Below are 21,869 nucleotides of genomic sequence, written 5' to 3'. Positions count from 1 at the left end.
AAACTAGAGAGACAATAGGGCCCCTTAAAGATCAACAAGGTCGCCTTTGTGTGGAATCGCAGGAAATGGGTGAGATACTAAATGGGTATTTTGCATCAGGGATTTTGTGGAGAATGATATGGAAGCTAGAGAACTTGGGGAAATAAATCGTGATATCTTGGAAATTGTCCATATTACAGAGGAAGAGGTGCTGAATGTCTTAAAATGCATAAGAGTAGATCAATCCTCAGGACCTGATTACATATACCCCAGGAGTTAGGTAAGTGATTATTGGGCCCCTTGCTGAGATATTTGTATCATTGATAGCCATTGGTGAGGACTAGAAGTTGACTAATGTGGTGCCATTATTTAAGAAAGGTGTTAAGGAAAAGCCAGGGAACTACAGACCAATGAGCCTGACATCAGTGATGGATAAGTTGTTGGAGGAGATTCTTAGGAACAGAATTTACATGTATTTGGAAAGACAAAGGTTGATTGAGGATAATCAACATGGCGTTGTGCATGGGAAATCATGTCTCACCAACCTGATTGAATTTTTTGAAAAAGTGACGAAGAAGACTGAGGAATGCAGAATGGAGAATGCTGTATAATATGGACTTCACCAAAATGTTCAACAAGGTTCTGCATGGTAGACTGGTTAGCAAGTGTAAATCACATGAAATACGTGGAGAGCTAGCAGTTTGAATAGAAAATTGGCTCAAAGGTGGAAGATAGGGAATGGTGGAGAAATGTTGCTTTTTGGACTAGAGGTCTGTGATCAGCAGTGTGTCACAAGGAGTAGCGCTGGGTTCACTGAGTTTTGTTATTTATTAAATAAAATGAATATAAATACAGGACAAATGGTTAGTAAGTTTGCAGATGACAAAATTGGAGGTGAAGTGGATAGTGAAGAAGATTAGCTCAGAGAACAATGGGACCTTGACCAAAAGGCCAATGGACCTAGGAATGGCAGATGGAGTTTAATTTAGATAAATGTGAAGTGCTGCATTTTGGTAAGGCAAGTCTGAGCAGGACTTATACACTTAATGGTAATGTCCTGGGGAGTGTTACCGAACAAAGAGACCTCTGGCTGTTTCTTCGTAATTCCTTGAAAGTGGAGTCACCAGCAGACAGGGTAGTGAAGAAGATGTTTGGCATGCTTGCCTTTATAAATCAGTGCTTTCGTGTAGGAGTTGGGAGGTCATGTTGCAGCTGTACCAGACATTGGTTAGGCTACTATTGGAATACTGCGTTCAATTCTGGATTCCCTCCTCTTGGAAATATTTTGTGAAACTTGATAGGATGAAGAAAATATTGACAAGAATATTGCCAGGGTTAGAGGTTTTGAACTATAGGGAGAGGCTGAATAGGCTCGTTCTATTTTTCCTCAAGTGTTGGAGGCTGAGGGATGACCTTATAGAGGTTTATAAAATCATGAGTGGTATGGGTAAGGTGGATAGCCAAGGTCATTTCCCTAGGTGGGGGGGGGGGGGGGGGGAGTCCAAAACACAAAGTGAGAGATGAAGGATTTACAAGGGACCCAAAAGGCAATAATTTTCATGCAGAGGATGGTGCGTGTATGGAACGAGCTTCCAGAGGTGTTGTGGAGACTGGTACAATAACAACATTTAAAAGGTGTCTGGAGGGGTACATGAATGTAGAACATAAAATAATACAACATAGTACAGGCCCTTCGGCCCTTGATATTGTGCTGATCTTTTATCCTACTCTAAGATCAAACTAACCTACATATCCTTCAATTTATGATCGTCTATGTGCCCATCCAAGAGTTGCTTAAATGTCCCTAATGTATCTGACTCTACTACTATTGCTGGCAATGCATTTCACGCACCCAACACTCTCTGTGTAAAGAACCAACCTCTGACATCTCCCCTACATCTTCCTACAGTCACTTAAATTATGCCCCCCGTGATAGCCATTTCCACCCTGGGAAAAAGCCTCTGACCATTCACTCTATCTATGCCTCTCATCATCTTGTACACCTCTATCACGTCACCTCTCACCCTTCTTCACTCCAATGAGAAAAGCCCTATTTCCCTCAATCGTTCTTCATAAGACATGCCCTCCATCCAGGCAGCATCTCAGTAAATCTCCTCTCCACCCTCTCTAAAGCTTCCACATCCTCCCTATAATGAGATGACCAGAACTGAACACAATATTCCAAGTGTGGTCTAACCAGGGTTCTATAGAGCTGCAGCATTACATCACAGCTCTTAAACTCAATCCCCCCTGCTAATGAAAGCCAACACATCAAGTGTCTTCTTAACAACCCTTTAAACTTGGCTGGAAACTTTGAGGGAATCTATGGACTTGGACACCAAAATCCCTCTGAAAAAGAATCCTGCCTTTAACTCTGTATTCTGCATTCAAATTTGACCTTCCAAAATGAATCACTTGATATTGACTTGAATTCCATCTGCCACTTCTCAGCACAATTCTGCATCATGTCAATGTCCCACTGCAACCTACAACAGCCCTCCACACTATTCACCATTCCACCAACGTTCGTGTCATCAGCAAAGTCACTAACCCACTTTTCCACTTCCTCACCCAAGTCATTTATCAAAATCACAAAGAGCAGAGACCCATAACAGATTCCTGCAGACTACCATTGGCCACCAAGCTCCAGGCTGAATACTGTCCATCTACGACTACCTTCTGTCTTCTTTAGAAGAGCATGCTTTCCTTCATTGGACAGGGTATTGAGTACAAGAATTGGCAGGTCATGTGACAGCTGTATAAGACTTTAGTTCGGCCACATTTGCAAAACTGCGTACAGTTCTGGTCGCCACATTACCAAAAGGATGTGGATGCTTTGGAGAGGGTGCAGAAGAGGTTCACTAGGATGTTGCCTGGCATGGAGGGCACTAGCTATGAAGAGAGATTGAGCAGATTAGGATTATTTCCATTAGAAAGACAGAGGTTGATGGGGGACCTGATTGAGGTCTACAAAATCATAAAAGGTATTGGCAGGGTGGATAGTAAGAAGCTTTTTCCGAGCATGGGGGACTCGATTACTAGGAGTCACGAATTCAAATTGAGAGGGGAAACGTTGAGGGAATGACCTGCATTGCCCCATTCAGGGAACAATGGACCTGAACACCCAGGTCTCTCTGGACATCTGTTTTCTCCAGGCTCTTCCATTTGCTGTATAGTTCGCTCTGGAATTCGATCTTCCAAAATGCATCACTTTGCATTTGCCTGGATTGAACTCCACCTGCCACTTCTCTGCCAAATCTCCAATCTGTCTGTATTCTGCTGTATTCTCTGACAGTCCACTCAACTATTTGCTACTCCACCATTCCTTTTGAACCGTCTAAATCCTGGAGCATCCAACAACCATTCCTGCTCCTGTGATATCCAATTTCTAATGCCCACAACATCATAGTTCCAAGTACAACATGAATCGGAAGAGTTTAGAGGGATGTGGTCCAAATGCTGGAAAATAGGACTGCTTTGGTTTAGGGTATCTGGTGAGTATGGGTGAGTTGCACCAAAGGATTTGTTTCCATGCTGTGCGTCTCTATTTCTCTGTGACATGCTTTTCATGCCATCTGGAATGGTCTAGCAAGCCACTCAGTTATATCAATCACTGCTGTCTCAACAAAGAAATGAAACTGGACAGAGTAAGGCACTGGAAAAGACAACCGCAGAAATAGCCATGCAAGGTCCTCCTTACTGAGATTTGGGGGCCAGTGTCAAAATTGGGAGAACTGTCTCACAGAACAGTCAAACAATAGCCTGACATAGTCATACTCACAGAATCATTCCTTATAGACAATGTCCAGATTCCACCATCACCATCCCTGGATATGTCCTGTCTCATTAGTAGGACAAACCCAGCAGAGTTGGCAGTACAGTAGTGTACAGTCTGGAGAGAGTTGCCCTGGGAATCCGCAACATTGATTCTGGATCGCATGGAGTCACATGGCTCCAGGTTAAACACTGACAAGGCAACCTTCTGATGATTACAACATACAGTCTTCCACTGATGTAACAATACTCCACCATTATTGAACACCACTTGCAGGGCTGAGGGTGGCAAGGGTGTAAAATGCAGTCTGGCTGGCGGATTTCAATGTCCACCAAGAGTGGCTTGGCAACAGCACTACTGTTGATCAAGCTGGTCAGGTCCTCAAGGACATAATGGCTGAACTGGATCAGATGGTGAGGGAACCAACAAGAGGGAAAAACATACTTGACCTCATCATCATTACCAAGTTGCTGGCATCTGTCTATGTCAGTATCAATTAGAGTGACCGCTGCACAGTCCTTATAGAGATGAAGTCCCACCTTCACATTGAGAATAACCACTATCATGTTATGACATTATCATCATGCTAAATGGACAGACTTTATCTGGCAACTCAAAGCTGGGCATACACAAAGTGCTGTGGGCCATCAACAGCAGCAGAATTGTACCATAATGCAATCTGCAACCTTAGAGTCCAGATCCCTGACTCAACCATTACCATCCAAGCCAGGGGATCAACCCTGGTTCAGTTGAGAATGCAGGAGGGTATGCTAGAAGCAGCACCAGGCAGATCTAAAAATGAAGCTGCCAAACAGGGACTACTTGCATGCCAAACAACATAAGTAGCAAGTGATAGAGCTAAGTAATCCCATAACCATTAGATCAGATCTAAACTCTGGAGCCCAGCCACGTCCAGTTGTGAATCTTGATGGACAATTAAACAATTCACTGCAGAAGGAGCATGTTCCACAAGAATCTCCATTCTCAATGATGGAAGAGCCCAATACATCAGTGCAAAAGATAAGGCTGAAGCATTCATAGCTATCTACAGCCTCCTCCAGTATCCCCAGCATTACAGTTACCAGTCTTCAGCCAATTTGATTCACTCCATGTGATGTCAAGAAACGGTTGTAGAAACTGGGTACTGCAAAGGTTATGGGTGCTGACAACATCCAGCAATAGTACTTAAGACTTGTGCTGCAGAACTTGCCACTCCCCTAGCCAAGCTGTTCCAGTACAGTTAGAACACTGGCATCTACCTGACAATGTGGAAGATTGCCCAGATACGTCCCGCACACAGAAAGCAAGACACATTCTAGCCAATACACATCAGTCTACACTTGATCATCAGTAAAGTGATGGTCTCATCAATAGTGCCCAGTTTTGGTTCCACCAGGGTCACTCATCTCCTGAGCCCACTACAGGCTGGTTCAAACATGGACAAAAGAGTTGAATTCTGGAGGTGAGGTGAGAGTGCCAGCTCTTGACGTCAAGGCTGCATTTGACCGAGTTTACCATCAAGGTGTCCTAGCAAAACTGGAATTAATGGATAACCGGGAGCAAACTCTCTGCTGGTTGGAGTCATCCCTGACACCTAGGAAGATGATTGTGGTTGTTGGAGGTCTGTCATCCCAGGGCTAGGAAGTCTCTGCAGGAGTTCATTGGTGGTGTCATTGGCCCAACCATTTTCAGATGCTTCATCAATTACCTTGTTCTTCTCAGTACTAGAGTAGTACATGTTGAAATACAACAAGATCAGGACAATATCCAGGCTTGGGCTGACAATTGGCTAGTAACATTCACACCAGACAAATGCCAGGCAATGACCATCTCCAATAAGAGACAATCTAACCATTGCCCTTGACATTCACTAGTGTCACCATCAACGAATCTCATACTGTCAACATTCTTAGGGTTACCATTGACTCTGGACTCACCACATAAACAGTGGCTGCAATAGCAGGTCAGAAGACAGGAAGGTTGTGGCGAGTAACTCACCTCCTGACTCCCCAGAGCATGTCCATTGTCTACAAGGCAGGAATGTGTTGAAATACTTCCTACTTGCCTGAATGGGTGCAGCTCCAAGAATGCTTAAGACACTTGACACTATCCAAGAGAAAGCGATCTGCTTGATTGTTATCACTTCCACTCCCTCCATTAACGACGCTCAGTTGCAGTAGCAGCAGTGTGTACTATCCATAAACTGGTCCATAAAACACAGCCTGGCTTCCAGAATCAATTTCAGTCCATGAGGGGTAGAAATTGGGATAAAAAGAAATCCTCACGTGGTGTAGCCCACTTTCTCTTTATATGTTTGAGTTTCCTTGGGTTGGTGATGTCATTACCTGTTCTTTTTCTCAGGGGGTAGTAAATGGGATCCAAGTCAATGTGTTTGTTGATAGAGTTCCAGTTGGAATGCCATGCGCCCAGGAATTCTCATGTGTATCTCTGTTTGGCTTGTCCTAGGATGGATGTGTTGTCCCAGTCAAAGTGGTGTCCTTCCTCATTTGTATGTAAGGATACTAGTGAGAGTGGGTCATGTCGTTTTGTGGCTAGTTAACATTCATGTATCCTGGTGGCTAGTTTGCTGCCTGTTTGTCCAATGTAGTGTTTGTTACAGTTCTTGCAAGATATTTTATAAATGACATTAGTTTTGCATGTTGTCTGTATAGGGTCTTTCAAGTTCATTGGCCGCTGTTTTAGTGTGTTGGTGGCTTTGTGGGCTAGCGTGAGGTCAAGGGGTCTGAGTAGTCTGGCACTTCCAAAATGTCTTTGATGTAGGGGAGAGTGACTAGGGTTTCTGTGTTTTGTCTGCTTGTTAGGGTCTGTTGCTGAGAAATTGGCAGACTGTGTTCATTGGGTACCCATTCTTTTTTAATACACTGTGTAGGTGATTTTCCTCTACTTTTCATAGCCCCTCTGTGCTGCAGTGTGTGGTGGCTCATTGAAATAGTGTTCTAATGCAGCATCGTTTGTGGATGTTCAGATGATTGCTTCTGTAGTTCAATATTTGGTCCTTATGTGTTGTTTTCCTGTAGATGCTGGTTTGAAGTTTCTCATTGGCTGTTGCGCTCTACTGCGACATCTAGGAATGGCAGTTTGTTGTTGTTTTCCTCCGCTGTTGTGAATTTTATGCCAGTAAGGGTATTATTGTTGGTCTTGAAGGTTTCCTCAAATTTGTTTTGTTTAGTGATGCCAAAGGTGTCATCTTCAACTGGGGCAACACATCCATCCTAGGACACGCCAAACAGAACTCTATCAACAAACACATTGACTTGGATCCCAATTACCACCCCCTGAGAAAAAGTACAGGAAATGACATCACCATAGGAAATGATGTCACCACAGGAAATGTCATCACCAACCCAAGGAAACTCAAACATATAAATAGAAAGTGCACAAATGGTGATGAAAATGAATCTTTCAAATCAGCGGGCAAACCTGTATCCAGAATCTCAACCTGAGCTACGAATCTTCTCAAAACTCACTAAATAGGAAACCCTTGAAGGGGACAAAGAAGGTAAAAAGCTCCGGTGTTTTCAAAGTAATAAAGCGAACCACATGAAATCACAGTGTTGGTGGGCTAGGAGAGAGTCAGATGTAGGAAACAGGACAAGCCTGGGAGCTTTGTTGGCATGGTAACAGAAAGTACAGTGGAAGCTAGAAAGCTGCATCAGAGGTTGATTAAGGATGAAGTGCCAGGTCTGCTTAAAAACATATACATGCATGCATAAAGTTTATTCACATAGGCCAGGAGTAGCAGGCAAATAGGTTATATTAAAAGACACAGAATCCTCTCAGTCTGAGATGCGGAAGGTTGAGGATATATATACTCCTGAAGGACTATTGCCAGAAAAGGTACTGGTAACGGGAATCCATGGTGAGACAAAAAGTGCTCAATTATTTAAAGTGAGGCTCGAGTGTCCAGAAAAGAGTGAAGAATTTGTGGTAGGAGTGGTGGACAAACTCTCAGCTCCTGGAATACTGTTTGTCCTTGCAAATGATGTAGCACACTGATAGGCGTGCTGCCTACTCTAGTTGAAAAGCCAGTGGAGACTCAACCATCTGAAGCACTACAGGAGTCTTATTTGGGAATCTTCCCTGATTGTGTAGTAATGAGATCACAGAGTCACAAGCTGAAGCAGGAGAGGTCAAAAGGCACAGGTAAGGAAGCTGAAATAGCATTATCAAATACTTTTTTTTGATTAGATAAGTGAGACAAAATAGGAGCAAATAGGTAAGCATGCAGGTATCTTTAGCTCTGCTAAGCTTATTAAGTTACAGCAGAAAGATGAGAACTTAAAGCAGTTGAATCAAAAGGCATATACAGAAGAGGAGAGTGAATGCATCCCTCTGTGTTATTATTTATCAAATGATGTCTTAATGAGGAATTGGAGACCATCACATATTTAAGCAGATGAGAAATGGGCAGATGTTCATCAGATTGTTTTGCCTGTAGGGTATGGAAAGGAGATGCTGCGAGTGACGCATGAGCAACCACTTGAGGTCATTTTGGGGTGAGGAAAGCACAGACTAAAATGCAAAGACATTTTTACTGGCCTGGACTGTACAAAGATGTAGTTGAATTTTGCCAGATGTGTCAACGTGTCAGCTAATTGGAAAACCCACAGGCAGTAATAAAACCACCTTTAATATCTATTCCAGCATTTGAGGAACCTTTCACAAGAGTCTTGATTGATTGTGTAGGCCCCCTACCTCAAACAAAAAAGTGTGAATAAGTATTTATTAACAATAATGGATGTATCGACTAGACTTGTCGAGGCAGTCCCATTATGCAATATCACAGCTAAAAGGATTGGAGAAGAATCACTCAAATGTTTTTCTAGGTACGGACTACTAAAAGAGAGCCAGTCAGATCACAGGTCAAACTTCACATCCAAACTATTCAAGGAGACTATGATAGCTTGGAAATAAAACAATTCAAAGCTACTGCGTTCCATCCAGAATCACAGGAAGCACAAGAAAGATGGCATTAAACATTAAAGACCATGTTAAGGGTTTATGGTCAGGACTATCCGGATGATTGGGATTAGGGAGTTTCACTTGTGCTTTTTGCAATCAGAGATGCACCAAATGAATCGACCAAATTCGGTCCATTGGAATTAATGTTTGGGCATGAAGTAAAGTTGATTAAGGAGAAATAAACAAGTCAGAATTCAGAGACCACCCATTTGGACAATGTGTCAAATTTTAGAGAACGACTAAATAGAACTGGGGAGTTGGCTAGACAACATTTAAAAGTATTGCAGCATACAACGAAACAAAAAGTGGATAAGAAATCAAAAATTCACAATTTTGCCACTGGGGATAAGGTATTGGTGTTAATTCCACTAATAGGTGAACCTTTAAAACAAGGTTTAGTGGACCATATCAAATTGAGAGGAAATTGAGTGAGGTGAACTACTTGATAGGGACTCCAGTTAGGAAGGAATCTCAGAGTGGGTCATGTGAATATACTCAAAAAATATTTTGACAGGGAAGGAAAGCAAGAAGAGAAGGTGTTAATGATTACAGCACAGAAGGAAGAACCAAGTTCAGAGGATTCTGAATTGGACAATGAGGAAGTTATCAAAAATGGGATAAATTATTAAGTTACCTTCCACAAGAAAATCGAAATGACCTAAAAGAGTTAATACTATCACATGGGGAGATATGCGGAAATCAACTGGGAAGTACTAACCTAATTGTGCATGATTTAGATATAGGAGATGCTGTTCCGAGTAAGCAACATCCTTATAGGCATAACCCTCTAAAGTTGGCACAGGTTCAGAAGGAGATAAAACCCATGCCCCAAGATGGCATAATCGAAGTGAGTTACAGTGACTGGAGCTCACCCATAGTCATGGTGCCAAAGCCAGATGGTACCCAGCGGTTATGTGTGGACTATCAAAAAGTCAATGCTGTTACAAAGACTGATGCATGTCCAATTCCATGGTTAGAAGACTGTATCGAAAAGGCGGGACAAGCAACTTAGATTTCTAAGTTGGACTTGCTCAGAGGCTACTGGCAGGTACCTTTGTCAGAAACAGCAAAGGCAGTTTCAGCTTTTGTAATGTCAGATGAACTATATCAGTTCAAAGTTATGCCATTTGATATGAAAAACGCTCTAGCCACATTTCAGAGAATAATTAATAATGTCATGGCCGGATTGCCCATCTGTGTGGTATATGTTGATGACCTGGTGATTTTTTAGTCACTCATGGAAGGAACATTTACAGCATTTATCGGACTTGTTCGATTGACTTCGGAAGGCAGGCTTGGTGGTAAACCTAGCTAAAAATGAATTTGCCAAAGCCCAAGTCACCTTCCTGGGCCATGTTATTGGACATGGACAAATGGCCCCACGGGATGCGAAAACGAAAGTAATTGGGGAATTTCCCACACTGTCGACAAAAAGAGCAGTACTACTGTTCCTGGGATTGTGCCAAATTTTAGCAGTGTAGCTTCTCCACTCACTGAATTGTTAAAAGAGAGCAAGAAGTTTCAGAAGTTTTAGGCATTTTACAGCCTAAAAACTGTGTTAATCACTGCCCCAGTATTAGCCACACCTGATTACGCAAAGCCTTTCAATGTGGCAATTGATGCCACTGATGTGGATGTTGGTGCTGGTGCAATGCTGTTGCAGGGGGATGATGAAGGGATAGGAAGATCCAATGGGTATTTTTCCAGAAAGTTGAACATTCATCAACAGAGATATTCGACTCTTCAGAAAGAGCTGGTGTTGACATTACAATATTTCAGTATCTATATTACCAGCAACGCATCAGAGATGTTTGTATACACTGATCATAACCCATTGACGTTTGTGGAGAAACTTAAGGACAAGAATGCCAGACTGTTTAGATGGATCTTGATGTTGCAGCCATTCAGTTTGACAATTGTGTATGTGGCAGGTTATAAAAACGTGATTACCGATGCGTTGTAAAGACTCGAATGAGATATGGAGGCATTCGGTGGCGGGGGTATACCATGGCCTGAATTTGAATGTGGTTGTGCATGTTTGCATTTTTTTTTTTGTCAGTGTAGTGTGTATGTGTATTTTCGAGTACTAACCAATTTTTTTTGAGGGTATAAAAAAAAAGCCATCTTTGGATATTGATGGTTCATTTTCTTAAGGGGGGGAGGTGTCACAAAGCTGGTCCTTCTTAAGGATGCTGTCCTTGATTTTTTTTCAGCGGGGTCATAAAACAGTTTGGGCTCTGAGGCGACTGGTTTGGTACAGAGATGAAAGGGTTTACTGAGAGACTTTTTTGTTTATATGTAAACATATGAGATTTTAGGCCATAGCTTTCATGTTTTAGAAGTAACCTAGTATAAAGAAAGGGGAAGTGGTCAGTCCTGAAAGCTGAATTCTTGTTTTTTAGTTCAGTACAGCAGGATGTGTGCATGTGAAACAGGCTGCTGGACTCTCTTTCCTTCTTCCCTTCTAACTTCAACCTGTAAGCCTTTGTTTCAGTTTTACTCTGTTTATTGGAACTGTTGTCTATTTTTAGAACAACATAATTAAGTCTAGATAGACTGAGTTCTGTGGGTATTCTATAGTCTGTTCTTTGTGTTTCATTCCATAATTTTGTGAATAAATGTTTGTCTGTTTTAAAACCTGGTAGTCAATCTAGCTAATTTACTCCAGGTTATCTTCACTGTACACTTACTGAAACAAACAGCAAAGTTACGTGTGGGCTGCCTTCTTAAGTATGTTTTGAGAGTCCATAATTGTCTTACTGTTTAATTGTCAAATTCAATCATGATCTTAATAATCTGACATTCTGCAAATTTCAGAAAAACCTTTTAAGATAGCAGTTGATGCTAGGTGATGTTGGTATGGGAGCCGTGATAACCCTTACCTTTTTAAGCATTTCTTTGTACTGTAGAAGCCAGCATTCTTTGAGAATGTAACTTTCAGTTCCAAAGGGCTGATCCATTTGGCTATTCCTAAATATTTGTTACATGCAATTCTGCCTGGATATGAAGATAAGGCTAGTTGCAAGGTTTTCAGTGGGTCACTTGGAATGGTTTAAATATCTCTGAAGAAGAATTCAAAAATGACAAGTTGTTGGGAAAGCCAATGTGTATCCAAGACAGAGAAAAGTAGACTTCATGATGGGAAGTGCTGCTCTAAGCTGTACTACTGGATAGGTAACTGGACTAGATATGGTTTGTTTAGGGGACTTGATAAGGAGTCAGAAGTAGTTGAAAATCTCTATAACACAAGCCTAACTAACTGTTAAAGGACCTTCAGTTAAGAAGATATGTAAACTGTTTCACAACCAAAACAGGGACTAATGCTTCCTGAAATAACTCCGCATAGGCCGGTGTCCCGTCACCTAGTAAACCTTTATTTATGTACGCTTAATGCATGGCACTGACCCAACTAGCACAGAGCCAATCGTAGATTGTGCAGAACCATTGACACTCCTGTTTATTTGTTTTTTCTTTTTTTTTCAGAGCCAGCTCTTAGAGTGAACAGAACCTCTGAAGCCTTTTTTTCTCTCTTTTTTTTCTTGACACTCCTGTTTACATCTGTCAACTAGGATTCCCTGATTAGACCAGCTTAACAGCCCCATTCAGGGAACTCATATTCTATAGTATCCACTTAGCTGACACCGTTCAATCACTCCACTTCTATTTCATTTATGGAGCATTTTTATTGTCAAGGCTTCTGTATGCTTGACAAGTAACCAGTTAGGTATTTTATCTAAGTACCACCATCTAGAAACAACATTGCACTGTTACAATCCCAACCAGATAGCTAAACTTACATTATAGAATTGGACAAAGGGGGAAGTACAAGGGACTTACTAAGATCAATCAGGGAATCAAGGGTTATGGGGTAAGGGCAGGAAAGTGGATATGAAAAATGTTGGATCCTATTGAACCACAGAGCAGATTTGAGTGGCTGAATGGACTACCTTCTATTCCTATTTCCTATGGTTTTAACCCAACTCTTAATAGTTTTAATTAACCCGTTCAGTTGTGTTATGACACCACTGGAGCAGGTGGAACTTGAACCCTGACCTTCTGACTCAGCAGTTGCGATTTATTTTCTAATTAACCTATTCAGACGTGTTTTACATACCTCGGGAGTTAGCTGAGTCTTGAACCTTGGCCCCCTGGGTCAGAGGTAGGAACACTATCACATCTCTACACAAGCCCTACAAGAACCCATCTCTTTTAATGTTTAATTTTTTAAATAAACCTGGATTGAAATATGTTATTATGTACCTCTGGAGCAAGTGGCACTTGAACTTGGATCTCCTGATCCAAAGGTAAGGACACTGCCACCACACCACAAAATCCCTAGAATCAAGCTCTTTTAAAAAAATTTTATTAGTTCACTAAACCTGAAATGAGGATATTTTTCCTCATCTCAGTCATAAATTACCTACCTTTCATCCTGAGAGTGTCACCCCTGGTTCTAGACTCCTCAACCAGGGGAAAAGTTCTTCCTGCATCCGGTCAGTACCACAATCTTTATGAGAGGTGATGGCATTGAATCCCACTGCAAAGCTGGAAAAGGCGTAAGCAAAGGGATAAAAGAAAGGGGAGCATCTTCTTGGGAACAATTTGAGTGGCTATAAATGAGATTTACAGCAAGACCTTTAGTTATTTTGCAATCAGCCTGTTCAGAGATATTATTATACACCTGTAGAGCAGGTGGTACCTGAACCCAAGCCCCCTAGCCTAGAAATCAGGCACCACAAGCGCCTATCATTTTAATCAGCTTGTTCAGATATGTAATGACACAACTTTTAGGCATGTGGGATTTGAACATTGATCTTCTAGGCCAGAGGTATGGGCATTACCATTGTTACATGAACCCCTCCTTGAACGTAGATTTTTAAAAAATATTTAAAAGTGCTTTCAATGTTCTTTTTTTCCCTACACCAAGTCACCTGTATTGTGTTTTCCCTTTATCCTTGTCGCAAAGTCAAATCATCTGTGTTACTACTAAATTATCAATTTACATGCAAAGCCTGTTGGGTCAGAGAACACAGCACTTTTTTTTCTTAAATCAACTTCTTCAGGGATGTTAAGGCACACCTCTGGAACATGTGCAACTTTAGTCCAGGCCGTCTGGCTCAAAATCACACTACAACTCTGCCACAGACCCCTGAACCTAGCTCTTTTTTACATCCAGAAGTGCTCTTACACCTGAACAGATTTATTTTCTCTACCAAAATTACCTGTGATAATTTTCATCTATTATTCACCACCATGAATCACCCATGTTTCCCATTAATCAATTTATGTGCAATCTCTAATGAGACCTGAACCCAGCTATTTATTTTTAAATCTTTTTGTTTTTTGCGCTCACAATTTTATTTGTCTCTACATGGATCATTACCATGATAATACAGAATATGAAGAGATTCACTTCGCTTTAAAAGTATGTCCCCCTCTTGTTATTCCACCCTTTGATTTAGAGAAACAGCTGCTTTCTATTCACCCTGTTGATTCCTCTCAAAATTTTATACACCTCAATCAGGACCACCTAACCTTTCTCAGCTCCAAAGAAAATAACTCAAGCTTATCCAACCCCTCTTCTTAGCTGAAATTCTAACCTTAATCCATCCCTGGTAACATCCTTGCAAATCTCCTGTGCACCCACCCAGTGCAATCACATCCTTCCGACAGAGTAGCTCCATCAAAATCTCCCTGCTCTTCAATTCTATAACTTGACTGATAAGCGCAAGCATCTAGTATGCCTTCTTAACTCTCCTAATGACCTGTATCGTCACTTTCAGGGATTTGTGGACAAGCACTGTAATCTTGTCAGAACTTATGGAAACTACCTCCTTATAAATTTTAAAGTCTTCTAGTGATTGAGTGTTGTCCTCTGTCACCATGCCCTGGGCAGCATCTACTTTGTAGATAACAGCAGATGCAAAATATTAATTTAACACCCCAGCCATGGCTTCTTGCTTTCCATTTGTAAATCCCCCTGTTACTTCCTGTTCAGCCCACTTTTCCTTTTACCACTCTTTTTATTGTTTATATGCTCATAGAATACTTTGTGATTTCCTTTTACATTTGCTGCTATTTTTTCATAATCTATCTTTGCTTCTCACATACTCCTTTTCAACCTTCTGTATTTAACTTAGTTCTCAAAAGTATTTACAATCTGACATCTGCCATTAGCACCGATTTTCCATAATTATTTTCTGTACTCTTTTTTTCATGCAGCAAGTTCAGAATTAGTTTATCCTACCTTTTCTGTTTTGCAGGAATACACCTTGAGTTTGCCCGGACCATCTTTTCTTTGAAGGTAGCATTGCTCAGATATTGTTTTCCTGATACCCTTGGTTCCAGTCTATCCTGCAGTAAGTGTTCCTAGATTGTGTACAGGAGAACTTCCTATAGCAATTTGTGTCATATTAAACAAGAAGGGAGGCACTGCTAGACCTGGTTCTTGGGGATAAGGGTCACCAAGTAGGATAAGTCACAAGATGGGAAAACATTTGGGAGTTTTTGCCTATTGAATTTGGCTCTCTTCTACTTGATTAGGAGCTATGCCATTTTATAATGATCTCTAACTCCCAAATGTTTTCCCATCTTGTGACTTATCCTACTTGGTGACCCTTATCCCCAAGAACCAGGTCTAGCAGTGCCTCCCTTCTTGTTTAATATGACACAAATTGTTATAGGAAGTTCTCCTGTACACAATCTAGGAACACTTACTGCTCACTGCCCCTTATATCACCACTATCCCACTCTATATGTGGGTATTAATGTCCCCTATTATGAATACTTTATGATGCTTACAGCTTTCTGTAACTTCATTGAACACTTGTTCCCTCCACCTTTCCACTAATTGGTGATCTATTGATTACACAGGCAATGTAATTGTACACTTTTTATTCCTTTGTTCTTGCCAAATTGATTCTGTCCTTGCACACTGTGAAGCATCTTCTTTCTCCAGTTGCTGTCCTTAACCTACAATGTCAACCCATCTTTTTCCCCTTTCTTATCTTTTTTGAGCACCTTATAATCAGGAATATTTAATATGCAAACCAGTCCTTTCTTCAGCTGAGTCTCTGTTCCTACAACCATAATTGTAATCTGTGCCTGGAACTCCCCAGTTTTATTAACTGTTCTCCCTGCATTCACATACATGAAATGCAACCCTGATTTAGACTTTATTACTTTCTCCCATCACCTGACTCTGCCTATTAATTTTTTCATTCATGCATGCGATGTGGGCATCGCTGGCGAGGCCAACATTTATTCCTCATCCCTAATTGCCCAGAAGGCAGTTAAGAGTTAACCACATTGTTATTGGTGTGAAGTCACATGGAGGCCAGACCAGGTAAGGAGACAGTTTCCTCCCCTAAAGGACATTAATGAACCAGATGGTATCTGTGGAGAGAGAAACAAATGGTGGAATCTTATAATTGGGTGACAAATGCACGAAAAACTCCCACCATCTTTTATGCTTTTCACAAGCGGTGTGGGGTTGCCAATTACTATTCTCAATTTTAATGACATTTGTCTCTCTTAGCATCCTGGTGCAGTATCATTTGTCAATATTGTATCCCCATTCCCATACTCTTGTAGAATTAGTTAAAAACTTTCCCAACAGCATGGCAAACATCCTCAGTCCCAACTTTGTTCAGTGACTCTGAAACTGTTCACTATTGATGAAGGGGACGCTCGTTGTGGTGCATTAGGTGTCAATCAAGCAAGCTGCTTTGCTCTGAATTATTTCAAACTCCTTGAGTATTGTTAGATCTTCATTTGTTCATAAAAATGGAGAGTATTCCATTTCAGTCCTGCTTTATGCCTTGACAGTGGCATACAGGCTTTGGGAGGCAGGAGTTGAGTCTCACACTGCAGAATTCCTAGCTTCTGACCTGCTCTTGTAGCTACAGTATTTGTGTTTTTTTCCACTTCAGTGTCTGGGCAATAGTAATCATGAGAATTTTGATGGGGGATTCCGTTGTTGTTGAATGTCAAGGGGCAATGATTAGATGCTCTCTTGTTAAAGGTGATCATTGCTTGGGGAAAGTGAGGACTGCAGATGTTGTGTTTTCCAGCAAAACAGTGATCATTGCTTGGCCCTTGTGTGCCATGCAAGGTATTTGTCGTTTGTCAGTCCAGACTTTGATATTGTTCAGTTCTGTTGTATTTGAGAATTGTCTGCTTGAGTGTTTGAGGAGTCATGAATGGTTGAAGAGTGTGGTGTTGGAAAAGCACAGCAGGTCAGGCAGCATCCAAGGAGCAGGAGAATCGACAAGCATAAGCCCTTCATGCTGGAAAAGCACAGCCAGTCAGGGAGCATGAAATTCCTGATGATGGGCTTATGCTCGAAATATCGATTCTCCCGTTCATTGGATGCTGCGTGACCGCCTGTGCTTTTCCAGCAGCATACTCTTCAACTCTGATCTCCAGCTTCTGCAGTCCTCATTTTCTCCGAGTCACAAATGATGTTGAATATTGTGCAGTCATCAGCAAACATCTCCACTTCTGACGTTATGATGTTGGAAGGTCATTGATGAAGCAGCTGAAAGTAGATGGGCCTAGCTCACTCCCCCTGAGAAGCTCCTGTAGAGATGTCCTGAGACTGAGATGATTGCCTAGCTTACTTTATTCTAGGCATGATTCTTGTGCAAGTGCAGAGCTTTTCCTTGGATTCTCATTAATTCCAGTTCTGTTAGGGCTCCTTGATACTTCACTCAGTCTAATGCTGCCTTGTTGAGGGCAGTCACTCTCATTTCATATCTGATGTACTGCTCTTTTTTCAATGTTTGGCCCAAGGCTGGAATGAGATCAGAAGCTACATGGCCCTGAGAAGAAACCAAACTGAGCATCACCAATTGGCACTTCCATCACTTTGCTGATGATGGAGGGTAGACTGATCGGATGACAATTGGCTGATTTGGATTTGTCCCTCTTTTTGTGAACAGGACTCACCCCAACAAATTTCCATGTTTTTGGGTAGATGTCAATGTTGTTTCTGTAATGGAACAGCTTGACATGGGCATGGTTAGTTTTGGAATCAAGTCTTCAGTACAGTCGTAGGATTGTTGTGAGAGTCAGTTGCCTTGCCTTTGTCCAGTGCCTTCATGCCCTTTCTGATATTATATGGAGTGAATTAAATTGGCTGAAATCTGGTTTCTGTGATGATCGGGACCTCAATAGAGGCTGATCTGGATCATCCCTTTGGCACATCTGACTGACGATGGATGCGTATGTTTCAGCCTTGTCTTCTTATTGAAGTTTTGGGCTCCTCATCTTCCAGGATGGAGATATTTGTTGTGTCTTCTTTTCCAGTTTGTTGTTTAATTGTCCGCCACCATTCATAAAATTTTGCAGCAAGGCTACAAACCTTATATATAATCTGTTGTTACAGAATCGCTTGCCCAGTCTAGCGTTTTGAAGGGTCTGTTTCCATACTGTATGACTCTATCACTCTATAAGTAATCCGGTGTTGCTTTTAGTGCTGCTACTTCTTGCACTCTTCATTGAACCAGAGTCATTCCACCTGGCTTGTTTGTAACATTAGAATGGAAATGGTAGTGGGCCCTGCAATTGCAGATTATGATTGAGATGCAATTCTGCTGCTGCTGCTGATGGCCCATAGTGCCTCGTGGTTGCTCCGTTTTGAGTTGCTAGAGCAAAACCCATTGCATTTAGCATGATGACAGTACCACATGACACTGAAGATATCCTCAATGTGAAGAATGGAATTTGTCTCTACAAGAACTGTTTGGTGTTCAGACCTGCCGATATTGTCACGGACAGATGCTTCTCTGACAGTTAGATTTGTGAGGACACATCATGTACGTTTCTCCCTCTTGTTGGTTCCTTCTCCAGCTGCTAAAGATCCAGTCGAGCAGCCTGTATCCTTTAGGACTTGAACAGTTTAGCCAATAGTGGTGCTGCTGAAACCTCACTACTGATAGACATTGTACCCTGGCTGGGGACTTTATTCCCTTTCATTGCCACCCTTTGTGTTTCTTACAATTAGTATTCAACGCGGAGGATTACAATTGTATGGGTACTATAAGTGTGAAATCAGCAGGAGGTTTCTAGACTTCATGAGGTCTGGAGTCAATGTTGAGGATTCCCAATGCAACTACCTCATGAATGGATAACACTGTTCCACCAATTCTGGTAAGCTTGGCTTGCTAGTGGGGCAAAACACTGTGGTGCCTGTAGGGTATGTTTCCATGAATATGGCTATGCCATGCTGTTGCTTGACAAGTTTATCGGGTGGCTCTCCCAACTTAGACCATATGGCATAGGAGCAGAAATTAGGCCATTCGGCCCATCGAGTCTGCTCTGCCATTCAGTCATGGCTGATAGGTTTCTCAACCCCATTTTCCCACTTTCTCCCTGTAACCTTTGATCTCCTTGGCAGTCAAGAACTTATCTATCTCCATTTTAAATATACTCAATGACCTGGCCTCCATAACCTTCTGTGGAAATGAATTCCACAGATTTACCACTCTCTGGCTAAAGAAGTTTCTCCTTATCTCCATTCTAAAGGGTCTTCCCTTTACCCTAAGGCTGTGCCCTCTGGTCCTCATCTCTCCTGCCAATGGAAACACCTTCCCAATGTCCACTCTGGCAAGGCCATTCAGTATTCTGTGATCCTTCCAAACTCCATCGAGTATAGTCCCAGAGTCTTCAAACATTCCTCATATGTTAAGCCTTTTCATTTCTGGGGTCATTCTTGTGAACCCCTCTAGACCTGCTCCACAGCCAGTTGTCTTTCCTGAGGTATGGGTCCCAAAATTGCTGACTATACTCTAAATGTGGTCTCACCAGAGCCTTATAAAGCCTCAAAAGTATATCCTTGCTTTTATATTCTAGTCCTCTTGAGATGAATGGCAACATTGGATTTGCCTTCCTAACTACTAGCTCAACCTGCAAGTTTACCTTAAGAGATTGTACAACCTCCCAGGTGTTAGTGAGGAGGGCTTTGCAAGTTTGACAGGGCTAATTTTACTGTTATTGCTTTCGCTGCTTAGGTTGATGCTGGATGGTCCATTCAGCTTCATGCCTTTTCTTAGACTTTGTAGTAGTTCAGTTCAACTGAGTGGACTGCTGGGCCATTTCAAAGGATGTAATAGTCAATCACATTGCTGTGAGTCTGGAGATATGTGTAGACCAGACCAGGTAAGCTTGGCCTAAAGGCGTTAATAAACCATATAGTATTTTACTAGTTTCATGATCATCATTTGGACAAGCTTTGAATTGCAGATATATTAATTGAATTCAGATATTAGTAGCTCCATGGTGGGATTTGAACCCATGTCCTCTGGATTACTGGTCCAGTGACATTGCCACTGCTTCCCTCTATATGTGGTTCCTCCCAAAACGTGGTTGTATTCAGCACCCCAGTTTTGTTAAGAATACTGCTCACTGCTATTGAAAATTTTTATCCCACCATTAATTTCCTTTATTAATTTGCATAAATGTGAATGGTTCCCCTTGCTGACACCCAGGGGCATACATACCAGCAGTGATACCTCTCATAACTATACTTTTTGAAAGTATTAAATACCGAAAGATGACTGAAGTGACATCTAAGAGTAATTAAATGAAGTTTAAATTAAAATGGAATTTTAATTTTTGAAAATCTGCACAGTACTACACAGGTGTGTGCATGTGTACAGTTGTTGGATTGTTTGAACTGTTGTTGTCAGCAAATAAATCCTACATGAGTTAGGATCAGAAGTAGGTCATTCGACCCTTCAAACCAGTTCCGCAGTTTGATAAGATCATGGCTGATTTGTTTGTGTTTTGAATTCCACATCCCATTTACTCCAATAACCTTTGATTCCCTGCACAACAAGAATCTGTGCACTTATGTCGAAAAATATTCAATGATTCTGCCTTGATTCACTTTAGAGGCAGAGTTCAAAATTGGCATAATCGTCATTTGTTAAGTTAGAATGCTGATGTTTCCTGTTAATTCCTACATATTAATTTAAAACCAATGCCACTATCCTTTCATCTTTTTTGCTGGGAAATGGTTCCTATCCTAGTTCAGGAGAACATCCATTAGGTACAGTTTCTTCCTGTCTCAGCACTAGTGCCAGTATCCTTTGAAGTGGAGTCCTTCTTAAACGAGCACTTCAGTCACAATTTCTATCTCTATCTACCACTCTATCTGATGCCCATCTTTGTGATCTTCTGTAAAGTTCTACCTTCCTATATCCAGTTTCATATTTCAGGGTAGTTAATATATGATGTAGTGATTGCTCTTTGCTTAGACTATCTTGCGATAAAGTCAAAAACTGTCAGCTTCTTAGGCTTCAGGGAAGCAGTGAATAACAGTTACTGTATGTTTTATTTACTGCCTTTAATGTAGTAAATTGTGCTATTACTCCACGTTGAACTTGTCTATCTGGTGAGTTACCTTGCTGGGTGTATTTCTGGTTCTGTTGTAGCTTGGACAACTTGAGTTGCTTTTTTTCTCCATTCTGAACTGTTCAGAATCTCCTGGAGTTTCTTAGCTGATCTGTCAATGATGCAAATTGTTTTCACTGCATTGGCATATAAGGTTGACGCTAAAGGGTAACTAGCAACAAGGACCGAACACCAATAAGAATCAGTGCTTCAGCCGAAGAGGGGGAGAAAGCTGTAAAATTCTCTATAATTGTGTCTAATGGAAATGTGTGGAGTTTGTATTTTCTCAATTTTCCCTGGAAAATGATTTCTAAATTTGTTTCTGTTGTACTACAGAATCAAGAACATTTCTAATCTGGAGAGTCTCACTGATCTTGATGTTTTGGACCTGCATGCAAATCAGGTATGGTACAAGTGTCATTATTGAGCAAAAGTTCATATTTAATGCAATAACATGTCCCATAGTGCTTCACAGGATCATTAGTGAGCAAAATATGATTGCTAGCCATGTAAGAAGATATTAAGTAAGACAACCAAAGAAGTGGTTTCAGGAAATGCCTTAGAACGAGGAAAACAAGATAGAGAGCTTAACGGAGGGGACTTCAGCTTTGGTTCTTGAAGGCACAGCCTTGAATGTGCAGCAATTATAATTTGGAGTGCATAACAGGCCAGAACCTGGTTAGTCCATATATCTTAGAGGGCTGTGGAGTTGGAAGAGACTACAGAGATAGGAATT

General features: G+C 41.4%; 1 protein-coding gene across 6 annotated transcripts in view; it reads left to right on the top strand.

The window, feature by feature from the left end:
- lrrc49 (leucine rich repeat containing 49) overlaps window positions 1-21,869 on the top strand; it is a 274,354-nt gene that overhangs the window by 115,158 nt on the left and 137,327 nt on the right. For all 6 annotated transcript variants that reach the window (XM_087982207.1, XM_043680302.2, XM_043680301.2 and 3 more), the window contains one exon: window positions 21,470-21,536. In XM_087982207.1, coding sequence (XP_087838333.1) covers window positions 21,470-21,536 — 67 coding nt within the window. The remainder of the gene's footprint in view (window positions 1-21,469; window positions 21,537-21,869) is intronic.

The sequence above is a fragment of the Chiloscyllium plagiosum genome, unplaced genomic scaffold (genome assembly GCF_037043375.1).
Source record: "Chiloscyllium plagiosum isolate Xiang-an unplaced genomic scaffold, Cpla_swu_hap1 HiC_scaffold_42, whole genome shotgun sequence".
In the NCBI taxonomy this organism is placed as follows: domain Eukaryota; kingdom Metazoa; phylum Chordata; class Chondrichthyes; order Orectolobiformes; family Hemiscylliidae; genus Chiloscyllium; species Chiloscyllium plagiosum.
The sequence above is the reverse complement of the archived record's forward strand: the minus strand, read 5'-3'. Positions and strand labels throughout refer to the sequence as shown.